At 39.8% G+C, this 23,344-nt stretch overlaps 1 protein-coding gene across 1 annotated transcript in view; it reads right to left on the bottom strand.

Annotated features, from left to right (window-relative positions):
* Positions 1-23,344, bottom strand: part of elp2 (elongator acetyltransferase complex subunit 2) — a 128,450-nt gene that overhangs the window by 21,799 nt on the left and 83,307 nt on the right. Inside the window, exons 14-18 of the mRNA XM_073054234.1 lie at positions 22,899-22,968; positions 19,444-19,545; positions 14,694-14,751; positions 8,814-8,886; positions 4,186-4,378 (exon numbers count right to left, since the gene is read on the bottom strand). Coding sequence (XP_072910335.1) covers positions 4,186-4,378; positions 8,814-8,886; positions 14,694-14,751; positions 19,444-19,545; positions 22,899-22,968 — 496 coding nt within the window. The remainder of the gene's footprint in view (positions 1-4,185; positions 4,379-8,813; positions 8,887-14,693; positions 14,752-19,443; positions 19,546-22,898; positions 22,969-23,344) is intronic.

Raw genomic sequence — 23,344 nt, 5'->3', positions numbered from 1 at the left:
CCAAGTCAGGCTGCTGTTTAGTGATTACAGCTGAGCATTCAATACAATCATACCCTCAGTTCTAATCAACAAGCTTCAAAACCTGGGCTCTGTACCTCCCTCTGCAACTGGATGCTTGACATCCTCACCAGGAGACAACAGTCAGTGCGCATCTGAAATAACATCTCCTTGCTGATAATCAACACTGGCGCACCTCAAGGGTGAGTACTTAGCCCACTGGTCTACTTTCTACAGCCACGACCGTGTGGCCTGGCACAGCTCAAATGCCATCTATAAATTTGCTGATGACACAACTATTGTCAGCAGAATTTCAGATACATGAGTGAGATATATCAACTGATTATGTGGTATCACAACAACAAATTTGCACTCAACATCAGTAAAGCCAACTAACTGATTGTGGACTTTAGGAAGGGGAAGTTGAGCAAACATATACCAGCCCTCAATGAGCGATCAGTAGTGGAAAGGGTGAGCAGTTTCAAATTCCTGCAGTGTCAACATCTCTGAAGATCTATCCTGGGTTCAGCATTCTGATGCAATTACGAAGAAGGCACAACCATGGCTATATTTCATTAGGAATTTGAGGAGAGTTGGTATGCCACCAAAGACTATTACAAATTTTTACAGATGTACCAAGAAGAGCATTCTAACTTCACCATCTTGCATGGGGGACAATGCACAGGATTGGAAAAAACTGCAGAAAGTTGTAAACCTAGCTAGCTCCATCTAGCCTCACCTGCATCGAAAACACCTTCAAAAAATGATGCTTCAGAAACATGGCATCCATCAATAAGGAGACCAGGACATGTCCTCTTCTCATTGTTATCACCAGGGAGGAGGTACAGGAGCCTGAAGGCACAAACTCAATGATTCAGGAACAGCTTCTTCCCCTCCACCATCAGATTTCGGAATGGATAATGAACCCATGAGCACTACCAAATAATCTTTTTGCACTATTTAATTTCATTTTTATATATATTTCATATTGTAATTTATAGATTTTTTAGTATTGTGTATTACAATGTACTGTTGCTGCAAGCCAACAGATCTCACAACATATGCCAGTGATATTAAACCTGATTCTAATTCTGATTCTGGATTTGGTGAATTTAGAACTACAGGAGGAAACATACTGGACATGTCACAGCATGGGTGACTAAAAAAATTTCAAGTTGTGAGTGTAACCCACTTCCCTGAAATATGAAAACTTAATCCTTCAACCAGCATTACAAGAAGTACTGGAGTAATAGACATACAGGAAACAATCACCCCATCACACTCATGTCATTATCAGGCACCTATCCTCTTGAACCCTGCCTATTTAAGATTTGTCTAAATCAGGGGTTCCCTTACCATTAACCAAAGGGTCTATGGACCTCTAAATGGAGTGACTGTATTTGATTCAACCAGCTGCTCTGGTATGTGCTCCGGATATCTAACACTTTCTGTGTAAAAGAAAAGTTCCCCTCAAATCTCCTTTAAAACTCCTTCCTCTCATTTTTAACCTACATGCTCTTGTTTTCGATATCCCTGCTAGTGAATCTTTTCCCTATCTATACATCTTATAATTTTTCAAAGATTCAAAATGCATTTATTATCAAAGAATGTATAAATTATACAACCTTGAGGTTTGTCTGCTGACAGGCTGTTGCAAAGGAACTCTAAAGAACCCAATTAAAAAAAAAGTAGACCAACCCACAGAGAAAAGAGAAAAAACAAACCAATGATGCAAACAATGGAAGTGAGCAACAACAACATCATTACGGACAAATTGAGTCCTTAGATCCAAATTCCCAGAGCAGCTCGGAGTAGGCCCAAAGCCTCAGCATTCAGTTCATTATATTAGCGGGGCAAATCACCACGAAGTCTGCAGACACAAAACACAGCAGCCGGGGACCGTCTCAAAGCCTTATCGTCGGGGTGAAAGAGGAACTCCCAGACTAACTGAGCTGGCGTTTAAATTGTCCAAACCTCGCATTAGGATTCACTGAGGCATATCGCTCCAGGTCTAGAGTTCACTGCCAGAGCAGCCATTCTCGACCTCTCCAATCACAAACAACAGAAAATTTGCAGATGCTGGAAATCCAAGCAGCACGCACAAAATGCTGAAGGAACTCAGTTCTATTGTTGCAATGAAGCCACACTCAGGTCAAAGAAGCAACACCTTATATTCCAGCTGGGTAGCCTCCAACTTGATGGCATGACCATCAATCTCTTGAACTTCCAGTCATGGCCCCCCCATCCTCTTCACCATTCCCCATCACCTTATTTCCTTGCATGCCCATCACCTTCCTCTGGTGCACTTCCCCTTTTCTTTCTTCCATGGCCTTCTCCCTCTCCCACAGATTCTCTCCCCCTTCTCCAGCCCTGTATCTCTTTCACCAATCAACTTCCTAACTCTTTACTTCACCCTCCCCCACCCAGTTTAACCCATCACTCTGTGTTTTTCCCTCCCCTCCCCCAACTTCTAACTCTGACTCTTTTTTTTCTCCAGTCTTGTTGAAGGGTCTCGGCACGAAACGTCGACTGCATTCTTTTCCATAGATACTGCCTGGCCTGCTGAGTTCCTCCAGCATTTTGTGTGTGTTGCTCAACCTCTTTAAATTGGCTTGGTGCCCAGAGTGATACAACCTTGCCAGACTCACAACACCCTGCCTTTCTAGTCTATCTGGGCCAATGCTGAAATTTGAAACAAATATAACAAGTCACCTCACAGCCTCCTTCTTTCAAAAAAAAAACAAGGCTAGCCAATCTCTCCGTACAACCAAAGTTCTTCAAGTATGGTCATCATCCTGATGAATGCCCTTTGCACTGCACTTTCTCCAATTGATATTCTATACCTTACCTATGAAGGCAAGACTAGCGTACCCTTCTTCACCACGCTATTCACTCCTGCTGCCACTTTCAGAGAACTATGGACTCTGCGTTCATCAACATTCGTTTGTGCCCTACCATTCACAGTCAATGTCCTATTCTTATAGAGTTCACAAATGCATCATCTCATACCTGTCAGGAACAAGTTCAGTCTGCTAATGTTCCACCCAACTTGCATCTGATCTATATCCTACTGTTGCCTCAGGTAACTTTGAGGGCTCGCTATTCAAAACTTCAATTTCTGTGTCATTCACAACCGAGCTGATCGTATCTCCTACATTCACACCTGAGTTGTTAATATATCACAAGCAGCAAAGCTCCCAGCACCAATGCCTGCAGTACAACACCAGCCTCCAATTTGAAAATCATCTCTTCACCACTACCCTCTGCGTCCTATCACCAAGCCAATTTGAGATCGAATTAGCTAACTTGTCTCGGATCCATGTTCTTTAACCTCCTGAATCAGCCCATCATTGCTGTGATACTATGCATATATAAATCACCTTGCCTTCGGCCATCCTTTTAGTTATCTCCTCAAAAAAAACTCAATCAAATTAGTGAGGTAAGATTTTCCCTGTAACATGTCCTACGCTTACTGTTCCTGATCAGTTCATACCTTTTCATATTTGAATAAGACCTATTATTTTGACTTTTCTCTAATAATTTCCCTACCACTGATGTTAGGATCATTGGCCCTGTAGCTACCAAGCATACTGCCGCTGCCCTTTTAAATAAGGGAATGACAATAGCTATCCCAAGTCTATCTGCACCTCATTTGTGGTTAATGAAAATACCGAAATCTTTAGTGACTCAGTAATCTCCTCCCTTGATTTCCATGGTAGATCTCATCTGGCCCTAGGGAATTATTCACAGTTACACATTCCCAGACACCTAACCTACAAATGACCTAGAATTTAATCCATAACATGCTGCCTGTGGTTACAAAGGGACATCTAACAAAACTTGGCTTTATCAAATGCATATCCCACATGAGCAGCCAGCATTCTGGGAGCTGTTGAAGTTTTTTGTGAAAAAGCTCTTGATGCCAACAGGAATTTCCAAGGCTTGAAATCATAGCCAGTAAGGGTGACACAAGCCCAGCTCGATAAAAAAAAACTAAGTGAAAGCATGCTCTCTGCCCCAGCCAGAAGTGTCAGAACATCAAAAATTAATTTTTCTGACAAGAGAGGTACTCATAAATATAATTCACTATTTTGTAAACAAGAGGATCTCTGATTACTGAAGGTTCAATAACTTTAAAGCTATGACAGTTCCTCCAAATAAATCCTGCTCATTACGTTCTGTCCTTACCTGTATTGGATTCAGCCATTTCACGTTGTTTCCAGAGAGACCAGGTTCGGTCGCGTGAAACTGCCAATAGGAATCGATCATTTGGAGAAAATGCCAACTGAGTAATAGTTAGGCTGTGCAAAGGCAAATGCAGTAGTTGTTTCCAACTGGAGGTACTCCACAAAATAATTGCTGCATGTTCAACTTTCGAAGCCTGTAAGCCAAAAAAAAACCATACAGAAACATTAGGGAAGATAATGAACTTTCAGTTCTATTTTACAAGAAAGGAAAATGAATGATGTGTGATCTCTTCTGACATGCATGAAAATGCTAGTAAATTAAACGCAAGTCTTCTCTAATAAAAAAACTTCTGAGTATCAATATCCCCCCCTTTAGAAAAAAATATCACCACAATCCTTTATACCTATTCAAAAAAATTGGTCATGTTAATCCTGAGGCTTTTATTCTTATTCTGCATCGAGAAAAATTGGGAGTGTAGTAGATTTAAATGCACTTTCAAAAGAAGTGATCTATATACTTCTGTTACAGAAGCCAGCAGCCATTGATCCATAAAGGTAGGCAGGCCAGTAAGTGGAATAGCACAGTTGATTTTAATGTGAGTTAATTGTTTGATCTCAAACCCGTTCTCCAAGATGAGCACAATTATTTTCAGGGAGACCAGAATTCTTTTTCCCCCCATTGAAAAGGGTTTGGAAGCCATTTACTTGAGAGATCAGTGCATAAATCATTAACAGAGTGGATATCAGTTTCCCTCTCAACTACTCTTTGCAGCTAATGATACATTTTGGAAATGATGTCAACATTGTACCAAATGAGATAATACATTGTTCTTGAAAGATAAATGATCAAATATAGCAAGATACTGATAATTTGGCATCCAAGGGATTTGATGATGCTGGACTCACAGATTTTCAGGACTACTGGGTATTTCTCCTATTAATATACCAGTAATTTTAATTGGCTTTTTTTAAGATGTTACACAGTAGGTTAATAAATTTTCCAGTCAACAGCTGAGCCTAAAATTAGCACAGGAAACAGGGCTCAGTAAGTTTGAAAGGAATGTGTAATGTTGAAAGAAAATTATCCATGGAAAAGAAATGGGTGAGCCAAGTGGTAAACAACTGGATTTTTAAACAATATGATAATCAATCTGTTTTAGTGATGCAGTTAGAATAATAAATATATACAAAGGCCATAGGGAAAACACAACAGAGCTTCTGACAGGATAGAGCAGAGAATCTTATCCAAAAGTCAGCGCCTCCAATCATGCAGCACTCCAGCAAAGTTCCAATCAGCTGACAGCCAACATTAAAAAGTTTTAACTGAGACTTGAAATAACTGTCTCCCATCAAACACACATTTAACTTAACCTGTACACTTTTTCAAAATTTCCAAATAGTATGAAAATATTTCTTTTCCATTGTGGCCATGGTCAGTTATAAGCACTGCTTACTGCGACTGAAAATCAAAATCAGCAAAAAAACATCTCAGCAATTGATTAAACTCCCTTATTTTCCAAGTTCTAACTTACTTTTTTGCACAACTGGTGTATTAACAGAAAAATCCATTTATTCACATAGTGCATTTTCAAAGTCTACACATGAGCTTAAATGTAAAAATGATGACAGTCACCATCATTACTGCTGGTAACTGACAGCAAATTGCCTACAATAAGATTTCTGTGCAAGCATGGAAGCTACCATCAGTGATTCAGTATTCAGTTGCCATATACAAAAGCAGGGATGTGATGCTGAGGCTTTATAAGGCACTGGTGAGGCCTTTCCTTGAGTATTGTGTACAGTTTTGTGCTCCTCATCTTATAAGAGATGTGCTGGCATTGGAGGAGGTTCACAAGGATGATTCTAGGAATGAAAGGGTTATCATATGAGGAACGTAAGATGGCTCTGGGTCTGTACTTAGTGAAACTTAGAAGGATGAGGGAGGATCTCCTTGAAACCTTTCAAATGTTGAAAGGCTTAGATAGAGTAGATGTGGAAAGGATGTTTCCCATGGTGGGAGAGTCTAGGACAAGAGGGCACAGCCTCAGGATGGAGGGGTGTCCATTCAAAACAGAGATTCAGAGAGATTTCTTTAGCCAGAAGGTGGTGAATTTGTGGAATTTGTTGCCATGTGCAACTGTGGAGGCCAGGGTATTGGGGGTATTTAAGGCAGAGACTGAAAAGTTCTTGATTGGACATGGCATCAAAGGTTACGGGGAGGAGGCCGAGAAATGGGGTTGAGAAGGAGAAAAAAAGGATCAGCCATGATTAAATGGAGGAGGAGACTCGATGGACCAAATGGCCTAACTCTGCTCCTATGTCTTATGGTCTGATATGCACCCAGACAGTGGGCTCATCACAGAGTTTAGAATTTGAGTGGAATCTAATACAGCAGCTACTCCAGGTAACACACACAAAATGCTGGACGAACTCAGTGGGCCAGGCAGCATCAATGGAAAAGAGTAGAATCAATGTATTGGGCCGAAACCCTTCAGCAGGACTGGAGAAAAAAAGACAAGGAGTAGATTTAAAAGGTGGGGGGGGGGGGGGGGGGGGGAGGGAGAGAGAAACAAAAGGTGATGGGTGAAACTGGTGTGGTTATAAGGTGTTGTTCCTCCAACCTGAATGTGGCCTCATCGTGACAGTAGAGAAGGTCATGGATTGACATATCAGAATGGGAATGAAAGGGGAATTAAAATAGGTGGCCACCTTATATTCCATCTGGGTAGCCTCCAATCTGATGGCATGAACATCAATTTCTCGAACTCCTGGTAATGTCCCTCCCTCACCATTCCCCATCCCCTTTTCCTTCTCTCACTTTTTCTCGTCTGCCTACTGCCTCCCTCTGGTGCTCCTCCCCTTTCTTCTTTCCCATGGCCTTCTCCTATTAGATTACCCCTTTTCCAGCCCTGTATCTCTTCCACCTATCAACTTTTTTCTCCAGTCTTGCCCAAAATGTCAAATGTGCTCTTTTCCATAGATGCTGCCTGGCCTGCAGAGTTCCTTCAGCATTTTATGTGTGTTGCTTGGATTTCTAGCATCTGCAGATTTTCTCTTGTCCAGGCAACCCACCAGGTTTAAAAGATCTTCTGATATATTATTAATTCATAAACACACCTAAATCCCTACAAGACTTTTTTTTTAAAAACTCCAATTGCTAATTGTTATTGCTTTCTTAAGTGAAAGCAAACTGTTCCAAAAATCATGTTACAATGCTTTAAATTCCTTCCTTTCTCCAAGTTTATTTATACAAAAACAGAACAACGAACTATGTTTTAATTTTTAACGGTTAAAGAACCTTTTGATTCCCTTAAGCATTCGATGTGTCCTTGCACTTTGATATTTGTAGTTAATACTGTGGAGTATCTTAGACGACAGTAAGTATTTCCTGCTATTATGAATGCGGCAAGTTTTGGTTATGTAATGATCATTAATGCCTCATCATTAAAAATCCTCCAGTTGGTCGATTATAAAAGAGAAGGTAACTTTTAGATAGCAAACTCAGTACTCAGTGCCATCAGTTCATCACTGCTCAGAGGTTTCAAAACGTTCCAGGTCAATAAACTTCTAATCAAATTAGAACAAAAACTTCTGTGAAGGGAGGACAAAACTGCAGGGGCCCACATGGAGATATCTTGCTCCATCATTAGCCATTGGAAAAGTTCACGAAGGCTGGATTACAGGTAATGTTGTTATATTGTTCATAAAGGGTAGCAAGGGCAAAGGGTGGTCATTCTGTCATCAGATGTGGGCTATTTACCGGGGGGAATTCTGAGGGACACGACCTGCCAGCATTTGGGTAGTCAATCTGATTAGGAGTCAGCATAGCTTCCTGCATAGCAAGTCATGCTTTATAAACCTTTTTATTTTTTTGACTAAGTAACCAAAAAGACAGATGAAGTTGACCTTTAGCAAAGCCTTTGACAAAGTTCTGCATGGTAGGCTGGACTGCCAGGTTTGCTGCCATGGAATACAGGGAGAGCCAGTTAGGTGGATTATGCTCTGCTATTGAGCATAAAGATTTCAGATCATAACTATTCACAGACAACAGCTTTTTGAAGTAAGAATTTTGCCTATCTCCATTTCCACTAGTCTATTCTTCTTCTTTATTTGTAGTCATTAAATTTGACCATGTTAACTATGATTGCTTACACACCAGCCACAGTTACACCAATCAGAGCTCTTCTGTGATAAGTTACCACAACATAGAACACGAGAGTGTGGCCTTTAATCATTAGTTTGTGATTTGTAAACACTACATTTCTGGTTGAAGAATGGCTTTAAAAACATGCAAAAGTAATTCACCAAGTAATTGTAGGATCAGATAAATCAGTTAGAAGTCCATGACAATTACAAAACACAGGTAAAACAGTAGAGCTTCAAAATGATAAACCAACATCAATGGCGGTACAGGATTTTCCATTTATATTTAATTAAAGTTGCTCAATCTTCAGCCAGAGAAATTATTCCTGAGGGAAATCACTAACTACCACTGAAGCTAGAGGAACACATCTATTCACAGTGAAAGACATCATGAAGTAAAATCTGAGTATTGTCTATTTACCTAACAATGTGGAATTAATATTTTCAGTATGTAACTATTATTTTTCCAACATAATTGCTTGATACCTTACATGCTGAAGCCACCACAGTCAACGAGGAATTGCAAGCAACACAGAACACTTCGTAGCCATGCCCGTATCTGTTGAGGGAAAAAAGACATTTGAGATAAGATGATGAGAGGATGATGATAAGATTATAAGATGATGAGAGGCATTGATCGTGTGGATAGTCAGACGTTTTTTCCCAGGGCTGAAATGGTTGCCACAAAAGGACACAGGTTTAAGGTGCTGGGAAGTAGGTACAGAGGAGATGTCAGGGCTAAGTTTTTTACTCAGAGAGTGGTGAGTGCGTGGAATGGGCTGCCGGCAACGGTGGTGGAGGTGGATACGATAGGGTCTTTTAAGAGACTTTTAGATAGGTACATGGAGCTTAGTAAGCCCAGTAATTTCTACGGTAGAGATGTGCTCAGCACAACTTTGTGGGCCAAAGGGCCTGTATTGTGCTGTAGGTTTTCTATGTTTCTCCGAGAAGTGTATGGTAACATTTCAGGCCTCTCCTGCCATCACACTTCAACAAACCCCTCGTCAGCACTTTGCAAAGTTGTGCCAAACTCCTAATTCTGCAATTGCCCAAGCCATAGCACCAAATGGCCCAGGCCCCAGGCTCCAATTTGATTCCTTTCAGACCCCCAATACTACCATTGTCTAAATTCTCATCCCTTCCTTCTGCAGTCTATTCATCTGAACAACTGGGATGAATCGCGATCATCCAAACATTTAGTTTATTCAGCCCCACCCACATCCCTACTGTTCTCAACTCTTAACCATGATACCTACTCAGCTGGACTTGCTGCAATTGGCCATTTGGTAGCAAATCTCTGATGTTAGATGGCACATTTTCTGTACCAAAACAGTAGCTTAGAGATAACTATAGTTTTCAATGACAGACCAACAACTTAAACACAAACTGCTGCTGAATCCATCGAGTTTAAAAATGAATGTGCAGGAGAAATACAATGCAGTATAATGAAAATACAAGCTGCTTAAACTATTCATAAAAGGCAAGCTATTTCTCTTTGTTGACGAACAAACAAAACATCATGTAGAAGGAATGAGTGCTGCTACTGAACAGATTGATGGATGTGCTCCTGAGGGAAAAAAAAGGAAATGAAATTTAAAATGAAACTTAAAAAATCAGAAAACCTGACCAAAATGCATTATGAGAATATTGGTTCAATGTAATACTACACAGCAATACAAATTTGTAAATCAAAGACCATTCCTGAATGAGTCGATGACATTATTACAAAACTTCATAAATTGTACTTTTGTGAATAGTATTCCATATTTACCTTGTTATTATTCCATTGCTCTAAAAGCACAAATATAAACAAGACAGCCAATCCATAGTTTTGGCTTCACTATGCAAAAATAAGATGTATATTTATATTTAAGGCCAAAACAACTCATTACATGCAAGCACAATTTCTGGTCAGAAGGCTGTGAGAAACGGATTCTGATTTTCTAATTACACTTCCTTAAGTGTCAACTAGTTAACCTTCATGCAAGCACACTTACTAACGAGCAGTCATGGGGAAAAATTACTAACTAGACGTTTTCTCTTTTTTCTTGTTATCTTCTCACTTTGAGGAGTAACTTTGCTTCTGGAGGTGCCAAGGAAGTTCTGTGACCTGAAACACTGACTCTGCTGTTCTTTCCAAAGAATGATACCTGACCTGCTGAAATCTTACAGCATTTTTGGTTTTTGTTTCAAATTTCCAGCATAAGTAGTTGTTTCTTTTAAACTGAACTTTTGCCAGTGAGATGTGCGAGACAGAAATTTGCTCAATAGTTTATCTTCATGATGAAGTGAATTCATGCAATCATAATCTACAAGAAATTAAGTTTACAAGGTAAGCTTTCAAAAGCAGTTAATCTATTTTTTGAACGTGTTCTTTCTCTCAAAGGGGGAAAAAAGCACCTAATGGAAAAAGAAAAGAACAATTGAAAAAATACCACCTGTAGTAACAGTGCCAATTTAAAGCACAAAACATTTTTGAAATATTCACAAATAACATGCTTCAATATTTTGGAATTCTAATTCCTCTATTTAAAATTGTAATACAATTTTCTTCGCACAATGCATAATGCCTCAAGAAAACTGATGCTCAAAGTATCACTGCACTGCAGCAACCAAGATTTAAAGGCATCAGTTACTGACAGCAATGGTAAAAGATTAATTACTTCCAGCAACATCTCACAAAGCTCATCCTCAGATCATCAATTCATATGCTAAGTCTGAAGTTAAATCTGTGCAATATATGAAAATCAGTGCAGATAAGATGGTGTAGAACAAATGGAAGTGAATTAGGTCTTGGATCTTTGTGCTACTGATTGCTGAGCTGCTGTTTGTGGAGCTCACTGCAGTACTCAGCTTTCAGGAGTTCAGGCTGATTTGGCCCTTTGTGTCACATACTTTGATGCGACAAGTCAAATTACAACATTCAGATCTGTACCTCACTAAAAAGATATTTTTGTTAACTCGTCAGGCATTAGTTTTCAGTAGTAGATCAAAAGGGTAAATAAAAGTAGTGTTGAGCTAATAATGCATAATAGTAGCTGGCAGCAAAGTTACCAGACAGTACCCATTAGAATAAACTCAATTTGAGCTTTCTTCCTGATATATGATGATTCTGAATGCTCTATTGGAAGTAGCTATCTGAAGTAAACATAAATCTTTAGGTAAATATCATAATACTGTAGCAAATAAAAGTATTTCTTTTAGTTAAACACAGTCCTCTCAGGAAGTAAACTAGTGTAGCAAAAGCTGCAGCATCAATCTTGTTTCATTCACAGCCAAGGTCTACGTGTTCTTAAATACATCTTAAATAACTCTACAAACACATACCATTGCCTGCTGCTGAGCAAAATCCCCATTGGAAGTTCATTGCCTTTTGTGTGTGTTGCTTTTCAATATACATAATAGTGCATTACAATGTGTAAAAATATTCAGAAATTGTAACCTTTGTTACTGATAAGAAAAATACTGACTTAAATCTTCACAATTTTAAGACAAGTTTAACTAGCTTCAATAATATATTTGAAGTAGAGAACTCTACAGTAACCAACATATATTTTGATTGAATCTATTGAAGGTAAAAATCTGAAATGCTGCCTCTACTGCAACTAATTAACCTGGTTCTGTCATTAGAACCAGCTGCTAATCCATCCTGAAAATAAACTCTATCGCAAGATCTAACATCTATCACACTTCCTTCTTCAAGTTGGACCTTGCATCTTCAATTACCTTAATGTTACATAGGATTAGTAATTTAATAATCTGAGATGACTTGATGATTGTTAAAACTGAGATGTCTTATTCAAAATTATGGAGTAAAAAGATTAGCTTTATTTGTCACATGTACATCAAACACACGATGAAAAACCTTGTTTGTATCAAATGAAATCAGTTCAAGTGTTGTGCTGGGCAGTTCAAGTGTTGCCATGATTTTGGCACCAACATAGCATATCCACACTCATTAACTCAAACATCTTTGAAATGTGGAAAGAAGCGAGCTTCCAGGGGTCATGGGGAAGATGTACAAACTCTCGAAAGGCATCTGGAGGAATTGATCCTCAGTCAGTGATAGCTGGCACAGTAAAGTGGTGCACTGACTTCTATGCTACACCATCACACCGCCCCTGTAATGAATGCACACAACCAGTGAAGAACCTCGCCTCATGGCAATACAACACTGAGCTCCAAGGTACATTCGGTGCTTTAGAGACGGTCTTGTACCCTCCACCAGATGTGTGCTTCTTTATTATCATTTCCCTGACTTGTCTTGAATGCTCTTTCACCTTCATTTTGGTTTGGTCTGTTGAAAAACCAAACACACTGTTCATCCTTACAGAGAGAAGGATAATTTGCTCTTATGAATTCATTGGAAACACGTGATTCCCCCAGTTTTCTACTTTAAAAATTGGGTGAGTTGCTAAGGTAATATCATATTGCACCTGAGGGGATGAATACTTTTTCAGCCTCACAATTTTGGTTTTTAATTTAGACAATAGACAATAGGTGCAGAAGTAGACCATTCGGCCCTTCGAGCCTACACCGCCATTCTGAGATCATGGCTGATCATCTACTATCAATACCCGGTTCCTGCCTTATCCCCATATCCCTTGATTCCCCTATCCATAAGATACCTATCTAGCTCCTTCTTGAAAGCATCCAGAGAATTGGCCTCCACTGCCTTCCGAGGCAGTGCATTCCACACCCCCACAACTCTCTGGGAGAAGAAGTTTTTCCTTAACTCTGTCCTAAATGACCTACCCCTTATTCTCAAACCATGCCCTCTGGTACTGGACTCTCCCAGCATCTGGAACATATTTCCTGCCTCTATCTTGTCCAATCCCTTAATAATCTTATATGCTGCAATCAGATCCCCTCTCAATCTCCTTAATTCCAGCGTGTACAAGCCCAGTCTCTCTAACCTCTCTGCGTAAGACAGTCCAGACATCCCAGGAATTAACCTTGTGAATCTACGCTGCACTTCCTCTACAGCCAGGATGTCCTTCCTTAACCCTGGAGACCAAAACTGTACACAATATTCCAGGTGTGGTCTCACCAGGGCCCTGTACAAATGCAAAAGGATTTCCTTGCTCTTGTACTCAATTCCCTTTGTAATAAAGGCCAACATTCTATTAGCCTTCTTCACTGCCTGCTGCACTTGCTCATTCACCTTCAGTGACTGATGAACAAGGACTCCTAGATCTCTTTGTATTTCTCCCTTACCTAACTCTACACCGTTCAGATAATAATCTGCCTTCCTGTTCTTACTCCCAAAGTGGATAACCTCACACTTATTCACATTAAACATCATCTGTCAAGTATCTGCCCACTCACCCAGCCTATCCAAGTCACCCTGAATTCTCCTAACATCCTCTTTTTCAGTAAATTGTTGACAAAATTTTTCTTTTGATTTGACATGACGCACAACGTTTTGTAGATTAGCTCAAAAAAATCCTACTTCAATATATTTTAAATTTAGAAAACGAGATAGTAAAATGCAAAAATAGTTGGGGGGGGGGGGGGCTGAATACTTTTCCAAGGCACTGTATCTTTAAACGTATAAGGAAGTAGCTACATCTGATGGATGCTTGGCTGGCTCCTTATCGTGTTCTGCCATCTGTGTGCTAGAACCAGTAGTAGCCCAAGGTGCTGGCCCTGAATTTCCAGCTGTATCTGGGTCTAATTCTTCTGAAGTCGCAACAGGTTCTTGATTAAGTTACCTGGAGTCCACTGGTGCTTGCTGTAGGGTGTGTCCATCTGTGTTGCGCAATATATTGTTACTGGTTCTCCAGTTCTTCGTGCTACCCTCCCTAGATTCTGCATCACTCTGTGGATGACTGTCTTGTCCACATTTGGACTGACTCTGCCTCAGGGCTTTTCTGGCCAGTCTCAGCATGTCACACAATGGTGATATATCACCACAGCCTGGGACAGTGAGAGAGGGTTGGGCAGTAGCTTCTGTTGAAAGTTGAACCACTGATACATTTGGTGGACTGCTCAGCCCTTGTGTGCTCTTATTAAATGGCGAACACACATGTGTTTCCAACTTGGGTAATCTTTGGGCACTCTCACCTTAAATGAGGGTTCATCTTTCTTTGGGTTTGAATCTGAAGGAGAGGATACAAGTTCAGGAGGAGGACTGGGTAAAAAATTTGGTGCAAAGCTTGACAGGAAGCTGGTTCCTATCTTTGTCTGCTGCTCGGATTTCATCCTCTGTTGAGCAACCACGTTTTATTAGAGGGCTTCCATTTAGAAAATGAGACAGTAAAATGTGAAAATGATTGTTGGGGTTGAATACTTTTTCAATGGCCTGTATGCGAATCACTTAGTAACAAAATGTCAAATCTTAAGTGTTAGTGATAAATAACTTACAGCTTCTGAACTTCAGCCCAGAGTGTGTTCTGCAGAAGATGATCTTCTGATGGGGGCTCTGTAGGAAGTTAGTGAAACACAATGAGTCAAATGAAACCAAGGAAATTACATCATGAGGATCAAACTATAATATGGGCCAAATATATTTTTCCCTCACTGACTGCTCTTATTAGAATTTTGCAGACCTGTGAGTTTACAAAGAGTGTTCTTTACACAACTTTCTCACCTTAATTTAAAATGTGGCAAACTGATTACCATCAGCAACTCAAAACATGGCAAACTAACAGGAAGACTTATGCAAACTGCCCGAACTGCTATCATTTTAATAAGTCTTCATCTTGTTCAAAGTCTTTTAAATATGGCACCCAGTATTAGGCACAATATTCCAATTGTGGCCAGACCAGAGTTTTATTAAGGCTTTGTTTTGTGTTTTCTATTTCTGTACTGGAACACCTCCAGCTTAGCTACACATCCTGCCCAGCAGTTACCCCAGGAGTCTGTGAGAACATGTTCTGACCTTCTCCTCTTCATAATCAGCAAAGTCCCCAAATGTCACAGCATTCTTAACATTTTGTCCTTTAGTCTCTATAAAATTCAACACAGGAAATATTCTGCTGTCCATTTCCAATCACACAACAGGTTCTCCTCTTCCATTTCCAGCAAATTTTCATTATCTCTCAGTTCCTCATTAATACATTTTTAAAATTCTGATCCTTCTGTTTAAACTCTTTCCTATATCCACACTCTTAACTTTTTCCAGCCTAACCAATTTATTCCCTCAAAATTCTGTATCCATTGTTCTACTTTATAATATTCAAAACAGACCAGCTAGCAGATGTTCTCATTGACATCTTCAACATCTCCCTGAGCAACGCCACCATTCCAACGTGCTTCAGGGCCGCCACCATCGTCCCCATGCCGAAGAAGTCTTCAGTGTCCTGCCTCAGTGACTACCGTCCCACTGGACTCACATCCATCATCGTGAAGTGTTTCGAGAGGCTCGACATGAGGCATATCAAGACCCTGCTGCCCACCTCACTGGACCCTCTGCAGTTTGTGTACTGTCCCAACCACTCAACAGACGACACCATTGCCATCACCCTCCACCTGGCCCTAACCCATCTGGACAAAAAGGACATGTACGTTCAAATGCTGTTCATAGACTTCAGTTCAGCATTCAACACAATTATCCCTCAGAAACTGATTGGAAAGCTGAGCCTACTGGGCCTGAACACCTCCCTCTGCAACTGGATCCTAGACTTCCTGACTGGGAGACCTCAGTCAGTCTGGATCGGAGGCAGCATCTCCAACACCATCACACTGAGCACGGGGGCTCCCCAGGGCTGTGTGCTCAGTCCACTGCTGTTTACTCTGCTGACCCATGACTGTGCTGCAACACACAGCTCCAACCACATCATCAAGATCGCTGATGACACGACCGTGGTGGGTCTCATCAGCAAGAGCAATGAGTCAGCTTACAGAGAGGAGATGCAACGGCTAACAGACTGGTACAGAGCCAACAACCTGTCTCTGAATGTGAACAAAACAAAACAGAAGGTTTTTGACTTCAGGAGGGCATGGAGCGACCACTCCCCACTGAACATCGATGGCTCCTCGGCAGAGATCGTTAACAGCACCAAGTTTCTTGATGTTCACCTGGCGAAGAATCTCACTTGGTCCCTCAACACCAGCTCCATAGCAAACAAAGCCCAGCAGTGTCTCTACTTTCTGTGAAGGCTGAGGAAAGCCCATCTCCCACCCCCCATTCTCATCACATTTTACAGGGGTTGTATTGAGAGCATCCTGAGCAGCTGCATCACTGCCTGGTTCGGAAATCGCACCATCTCGGATCGCAAGACTCTGCAGTGGATAGTAAGGTCAGCTGAGAAGATCATTGGGGTCTCTCTTCCCACCATTATGGACATTTACACTACACGTTGAATCCGCAAAGCAAACAGCATTATGAAGGACCCCACTCACCCCTCATACAAACTCTTCTGCCATCTGGGAAAAGGCACCGGAGCATTCCGGCTCTCGCGACCAGACTATGTAACAGTTTCTTCCCCCAAGCTATCTGACACCTCAAATACCCAGAGACTGGATGGACACCAACTTACTGCCCTCTACTGTGCCTGTTGTCTTGTCTATTATTTATTGTAATGCCTGCACTGTTTTTGTGCACTTTATGCAGTCCTGAGTAGCTTTGTAGTCCAGTGTAGTTTCTTTTTTTCTGTGTTGTTTTCACGTAGTTCAGTGTAGTTTTCATACTGTTTCATGTAGCACCACGGTCCTGAAAAATGTTGTCTCGTTTTTACTGTGAACTGTATCAGCAGTTATGGTCGAAATGACAATAAAAAGTGACTTGACTTGACTTGATTCCCACTTTTTAATCACATCACTGCAGTCATAAGCTTTATTATCTAGATCCCAAGTTTGAAATTGACTTCCTAAGATTTTCCATATTCATCACTTTCCTTGAAGTCCTTAAAAACCCCCCATTGTGACTAAGATTTTGGCCAACACCCCTTTGCTTCAATTTTAAGTGCACTCTCAGAGTATCTTGGAAGTATCCAGAAGACCCTAAGACACAGAAACAGAATTAGTCCTTTAAGCCCATCAAGGCTGCTCTACCATTCCATAATGGCTGATCCTGGATCCCACTCAACCCCATTCACATGCCTTCTCGCCATATCCTTTGATACCCTGACTAATCAGGAAACAAGCAATTTCCACCTTAAATATACACACGGACTTGGCCTCCACCGCAGTCTGTGGCAGAGCATTCCACAGATTCACTGCTCCCTAACTAAATAAATTCCTCTTCTCCTCTATTCTAAAAGGTCACCTCTCAATTTTGAGACTTTGCCCTTTAGCTCTAGATACCCCACCACAGGAAACATCCTGTCCATATCAAACCTATCTAGTCCTTTTTACATTCAGAGGGGGGTGAGATCCACCCCCCCACATTCTTCTAAATTCTAGTGAGTACAGGTCCAAAACTGCCAAACGTTCCTCATAGGATAGCCCCTTCATCCGAGAATCATCCTCATGAATCTCTTCTGGACTCTCTCCAATGACAACACATTTTTTCTGAGATATGGGGCCCAAAACTGTTGACAATATTCCAAGCATGGCCTGACTAGTGTCTTATAAAGCTTCAGCATTATCTCCTTGCTTTTATATTCCAACCCTTTGAAATAAGTGCCAACATTGCACTTGCCTTCTTTACCAGACTCAACCTGTAAATTAACTTTCTGAGAGTCTTGCATGAGAACTCTCTGCATATCTGATGTTTGAAGCTTCTCCCCATTTAGATATTAATCTAAACTATTTTCCTTTTACCAGAATGCAGTATCGTACATTTCCCAACACTGTATTCCACCTGCCACCTTTTTGCCCATTCTTCCAATTTGTCTAACTCCTGCAGCAAACGCATTGCTTCCTTGGCACGAACTACCCCTCCACCTATCTTCATATCATCCACAAACATTACCATAAAGCCATCAATTCCATTATCCAAACCACTGATAAACAATGTGAAAAGTAGTGGTCCCAATACTGACCCCTGAGGAACACCACTAATCACCGACAGCCAACCAGAAAAGGCCCCTTTTATTCCTACTCGCTGCCTCCTGCTTGTCAGCCACTCCACTATCCATGCCAGTATCTTTCCTGTAATGCCATAAGATTTTATGTTGTTAAGTAGCCTCATGTATGGCACATTATCAAGTGCCTTCTGAAAATCCAAGTAAGTGACATCCACTGCCTCGGCTTTGTCCATCCTGCTTGTTACTTCCTCGAAGAACTCCAACAGATATGTCAGGCAAGGTTTCCCTTTACAGAAACCATGCTGACTTTGACTTAGTTTATCATTAGTTTCCAAGTACCTCGAAACTCCATCCTTAATCAAAGACTCCAACACTTTCCCAGCCATTGAGGTTAGGCTAACTGGCCTATAATTTCCTTTCCTTTGCCTTCCTCCCTTCTTAAAGAGTGGAGTGACATTTGCAATCTTCCAGTCCTCTGGGACCATGCCAGAATCAAGTGATTCCTGAAAGATCATGAAAAATGCATCCGTTATCTCTTCAGCAACCTCTCTAAGGACTCTGGGATGTAGTCCATCTGGTCCAGGTGACTTATCCATCTTAAGACCTTTGAGTTTCCCTAGCAGTTCTGCCTTTGTAATAGCAATGGCACTCACTCCTATCCCTGACACTCATGGACCTCTGGTATACTGCTAGTGTCTTTCACAGTAAAGACCGATGCAAAGTACCCATTAAGTTCATCTGGCATTTATTTGCCCCCATTACTACCTCACCATTTAGGACATTTTTCTATAATCATACAAAACAACTTCATGCTGTACATATATTAAAACAGTCATATGTTTCAATCTTACCATAATATTTTTGACAATATAAATATTGTCACTTCAACATAAATGTTCACTCTAACAATTCATTAGAATGTCAGCAAAGAAAATTTGAAAGATAAAGATATTTTACTTTGATTCCAAATGTACTGTACATCATTCAGAAAAGAACTGTTAAGTACAACTATTTGTAGTTAAATGTGAATCTTTAAATTAGATAAGTCATTAACAATCTTACAAGAATGCAGTAAATATCTTGGTTGTTTAAAAAGGGTTTATGCAACACCTTCCAACATTCGTGAATTCCACTTTAATTTTGAACTTAAAACTCGCCGTAAGTTTTTAGAATAACTTTCTTGAGCTACTAGAATCACATACCTGTAAGACTGATTGGTTGAAAATAAGCCTGGGGATACTGGTCAGCAGCACTGAGAGGCAATGCACTTGGATCCCTTTTACTTGCATTTGCAGTTATTTCTCCTGTTCCAAAGAAATTTATATTATCTTAAAGAAAAATCAGATGACTCTTATGTAATAGCAATATTTTATTTAAAAACTGTAAGTTTTTTAAAACTGCATTTCACCACCTTGAATACATACAAGATAGAAACTTTAAAAATTGATTTAAATTAAATCATATTTAGTTTAGAAAATATTCCTTTCTAAGATTATGCATAAGTATTTTCATTACAATCGCATAATTGTATACGCTCCTAATTTTGCATCGTGAAAATGAAGATGCCTGACAAGATCATATTAATTTGAGAATTTATTGGTAGAGAAATCTAGTACAGTACAAACACTTATTTACTCGAATAGCAATCAGTCAAACAGCTGCTAGATACTTTGCACAAAGATTTAGAAAGTGCAACAATAATCAAGCAATGTTTTTTTTAGGGCATTTAATGCTGCAGTGAGCCCCAAAGGTTAATGCTACAAGTCTAACAGCAAATTTCTATTGATTTAGCTGATGCTCTCAGGTCAATGATGCCATTAGCACTAGTTGGTTTCCAAAGATGGCAGGGATTGGTTGCTAATGAAAACAAGTTAAAGCTGAGACATGAGAGGATAGGGATTTTGAATGAAAATCATGCATGGTTCCTAATCGTGGTCATTTTCCATGAGCACAATGGGAAAGAGTGGGCGTGAGACTGACATCACTGTGATTTGTGCCATTTCATACTATTTCAGAGGACTTGTTCTGGACCCAGCAGAAAAGTGCAATTGCAAAGAAAGCATGGCAGCACTTCAGCTTCCTTAGGAGTCTGCAGAGATTCAACGTGACATCTAAAACTTTGACAAATTTCTATAGATGTGTCGTGGAGAGTATATTGTCTTGCTGCATCACAGCCTGGTATGGAAACACCAATCTTCTGAATGGAAAACCCTTCAAATGGAAATGGATTCAGCACAGTGCATCTTGGGTAAAAGCCTCCCAGCCTTTGAGCACATCAACATGAAACACTGTCACAGAAAATCAGTGTCCATGATCAGAGGTCCCCACCACCCAGGTCATGGTCTCTTCATGCTTTTGCCATTAGGTAGAAGGTACAAGAGCCTCAAGACTCACACCACCAGGTTCAACAACAGTTATTACCCATCAACCTCAGACTTATGAATAAAAGGGAGTAACTACAGTCACTTGCCACATCATTGAAATGTTCCTACAACCAATGATCTCACTTTAAGGACTCTTTATCGCATGCTCTCGTTATTTATTGCTATATATTTATATTTGCATTTGCACAGTTTGCTGTTTTCTGCACTCTGGTTGATCTTTCATTGATGCTGTTATGATTACTATTCTATAGATTTGCTGAGTGTGCCCATGTGAAAATGAACCTCAGGGTTGAATGTGGTTGATATATATGTACTTAGATAATAAAATTTACTTTGAATGTTATTGATTAGCCTGATTTATACTCAACATTTTCTAAAGTCGTCTTTAGATGCACTATTGACTGGAATACTTCAACAGCATTTTGAAGCCAAGGAAGAGACATCATAATGTGAAAAAGCAGAGAGAAAGAAATTAGATGCACTGTGCAAAAAAAATTCTTGCATCTGTTAGTTTTTTTGGAAAATGGTATAATAACAGCATTAAACAGAGTCAGCATGGGTTTATGAAACAGAAATTGTTTTTTGATGTAATGAGCATAATGTATTTGGTTGAACCAATGGGTGCAGCATTTCAGGAAGTCTTCAACAATGTGCTATACAAGAGTTTATGAAACAAAAATGGAACCCCAGGGATTGGTGATATTGTACTGGTATAAAATGAGGAATGGTTAATAGACGGGAAACAGAGAGTAGGAATAAATGAGAATGAGAGGCTCTAGCTGATGAGGTTCCAGAATGATCTATGCTGTTCATACTACATTAATGATATAAATGAGGTGGTGACCAAATGTAATATAGCCACTGATAATATAACACCCTTGTATTCAAACGTAATAAAGGCCAACATACCATTGATCTTCATAATAACTTGATGAACCTGCTTGTTAACTTCCAATAACTTGTATACAAGTCCATCTGAACACTACCACCATTCAATTTCTCATTATTTAAAAAAACAAACTCTGCATTTTAAAATTTTTCAATCAAATTGTATGACACCTGTTCCACATCTACCTGCCATAATCTCATCCATTTACTCAGCCTATTTACACTCATTTGCCACTTTATTAGGAACAGGAGTGGAACCTGGTGTGGTCTTCTGCTGCTGTAAACCATCCACATGGTTATTTGAGTTACAGTCACCTTTCTGTCAGTTACTATAAAAATTAACCATTCCTTATTGCACAATACTATATTTAAAATAGCCTGTGTTGTGTTTCCTCAACATACTTTATGGAAAAATTAACTCTGATATATTGTTTTATGGATTCAACACCCACTACTGCCAAAATGGTTCGTCAACGCTACATTTAGATTCAAGGCCTCAGTGATCACTCTATTGTGCATGATATCTGTTCATTAATTTCCTGATTTCTCTTCTATTCATTCACATCTGTTTGGGGGTCATGGACAACTTCCATCCATATTTTCTACCGAAATTTATTCTACTTTTTGTACGTGTGTGTTATGACACTTTACCTCTGCTACCCTTACCCTGTTCTTTATTATCTTGGCAACCTTTGCTCCTTTCCCACTTTGCATATCTCTTCTGAAAATGGAGTATCCTGCACTGTCCTTGGTCCTGACAGACTCACTGATCACTACCCATTTTGCTAATCTGCATTATTCTTTCATCCTTTATACTTTAACTTAGACACCCCTTCCAGAGGTCTTCCCCAACTATTTAATTCAAAACCTCATTTGTTAACAAAATGTAATGGAGCTTTGTGAGCCAGTAGAGGCTAGTGCTGAGACTAAAGAGAAAAAAAAAGCGTGGTACAGAAGAATCCTGTAAAGCTACCTAGAAAGTATAAAGAGCAGTGAAGCTTTTGAATCACAAAGTCATGAAAGTTTTGACAAGACTTTTGATGTAACATAAGTGAGCAGACACACGCTATACTGCATTGAAACAAGTACACCATTGGGCCCTATAATCAAAGTGGCAGAGATTAATTAAGTACATGCAAATGAAAAATGCCATAATGTCATAATTTATTAAATACGATGAATGTAAAATAAAAGAAAACAAGGCTGATTCAATATCTTCAGTTTACCTACGCCAAATAAACTGTATCATTGAAATCAGGATGTCCTAACGACATCCCACCACACACCCTCCAAGTAACACCAACATAATACACACTCAACGACAAAGAAACATATTTAATAGAGACATATAGCTCAAAGTAGAAAAATTAATTACTTAAAAATACCTTGAAAAACTGCTTTGTTTGACAATCCTAAAGCAGGTACACTGGCACCTTCAGGGATTTCATTACCTAACTGGAATAAAATCACAGAGATAAAAGTCAGGAATTGCTCACAATGAATGCAACGTTAGTATTACAAAGTAAAATAAATGGAGGATAATCATAAAATTACCAGGATACAGCACAGTAAGGGGTCCTCTGGTCCACCTAGTTTACACCAATTATGAACCATCCATTTTAAACCAATCCTACATAAATCACAATTTAAAAAAAAATTTCCTCATTATCTTTTCAGCCTTCCTCAGATTCTCCACTCACCTACACACTAGGGCAAATGAAAGTGGCCTACCCACACATCTTTAATTGCTTTGAAAACGCAATACCTCTCAGGCAGTTTTCAGGATTTACAGCTAGCATAAAAAACAGAAGTTAAAAATATTCAGCAGGTT

Source organism: Hemitrygon akajei, chromosome 8 (genome assembly GCF_048418815.1).
Source record: "Hemitrygon akajei chromosome 8, sHemAka1.3, whole genome shotgun sequence".
In the NCBI taxonomy this organism is placed as follows: Eukaryota; Metazoa; Chordata; class Chondrichthyes; order Myliobatiformes; family Dasyatidae; genus Hemitrygon; species Hemitrygon akajei.
Note: the sequence above shows the minus strand (reverse complement) of the source record. Positions and strands in the feature narration are given on the sequence as shown.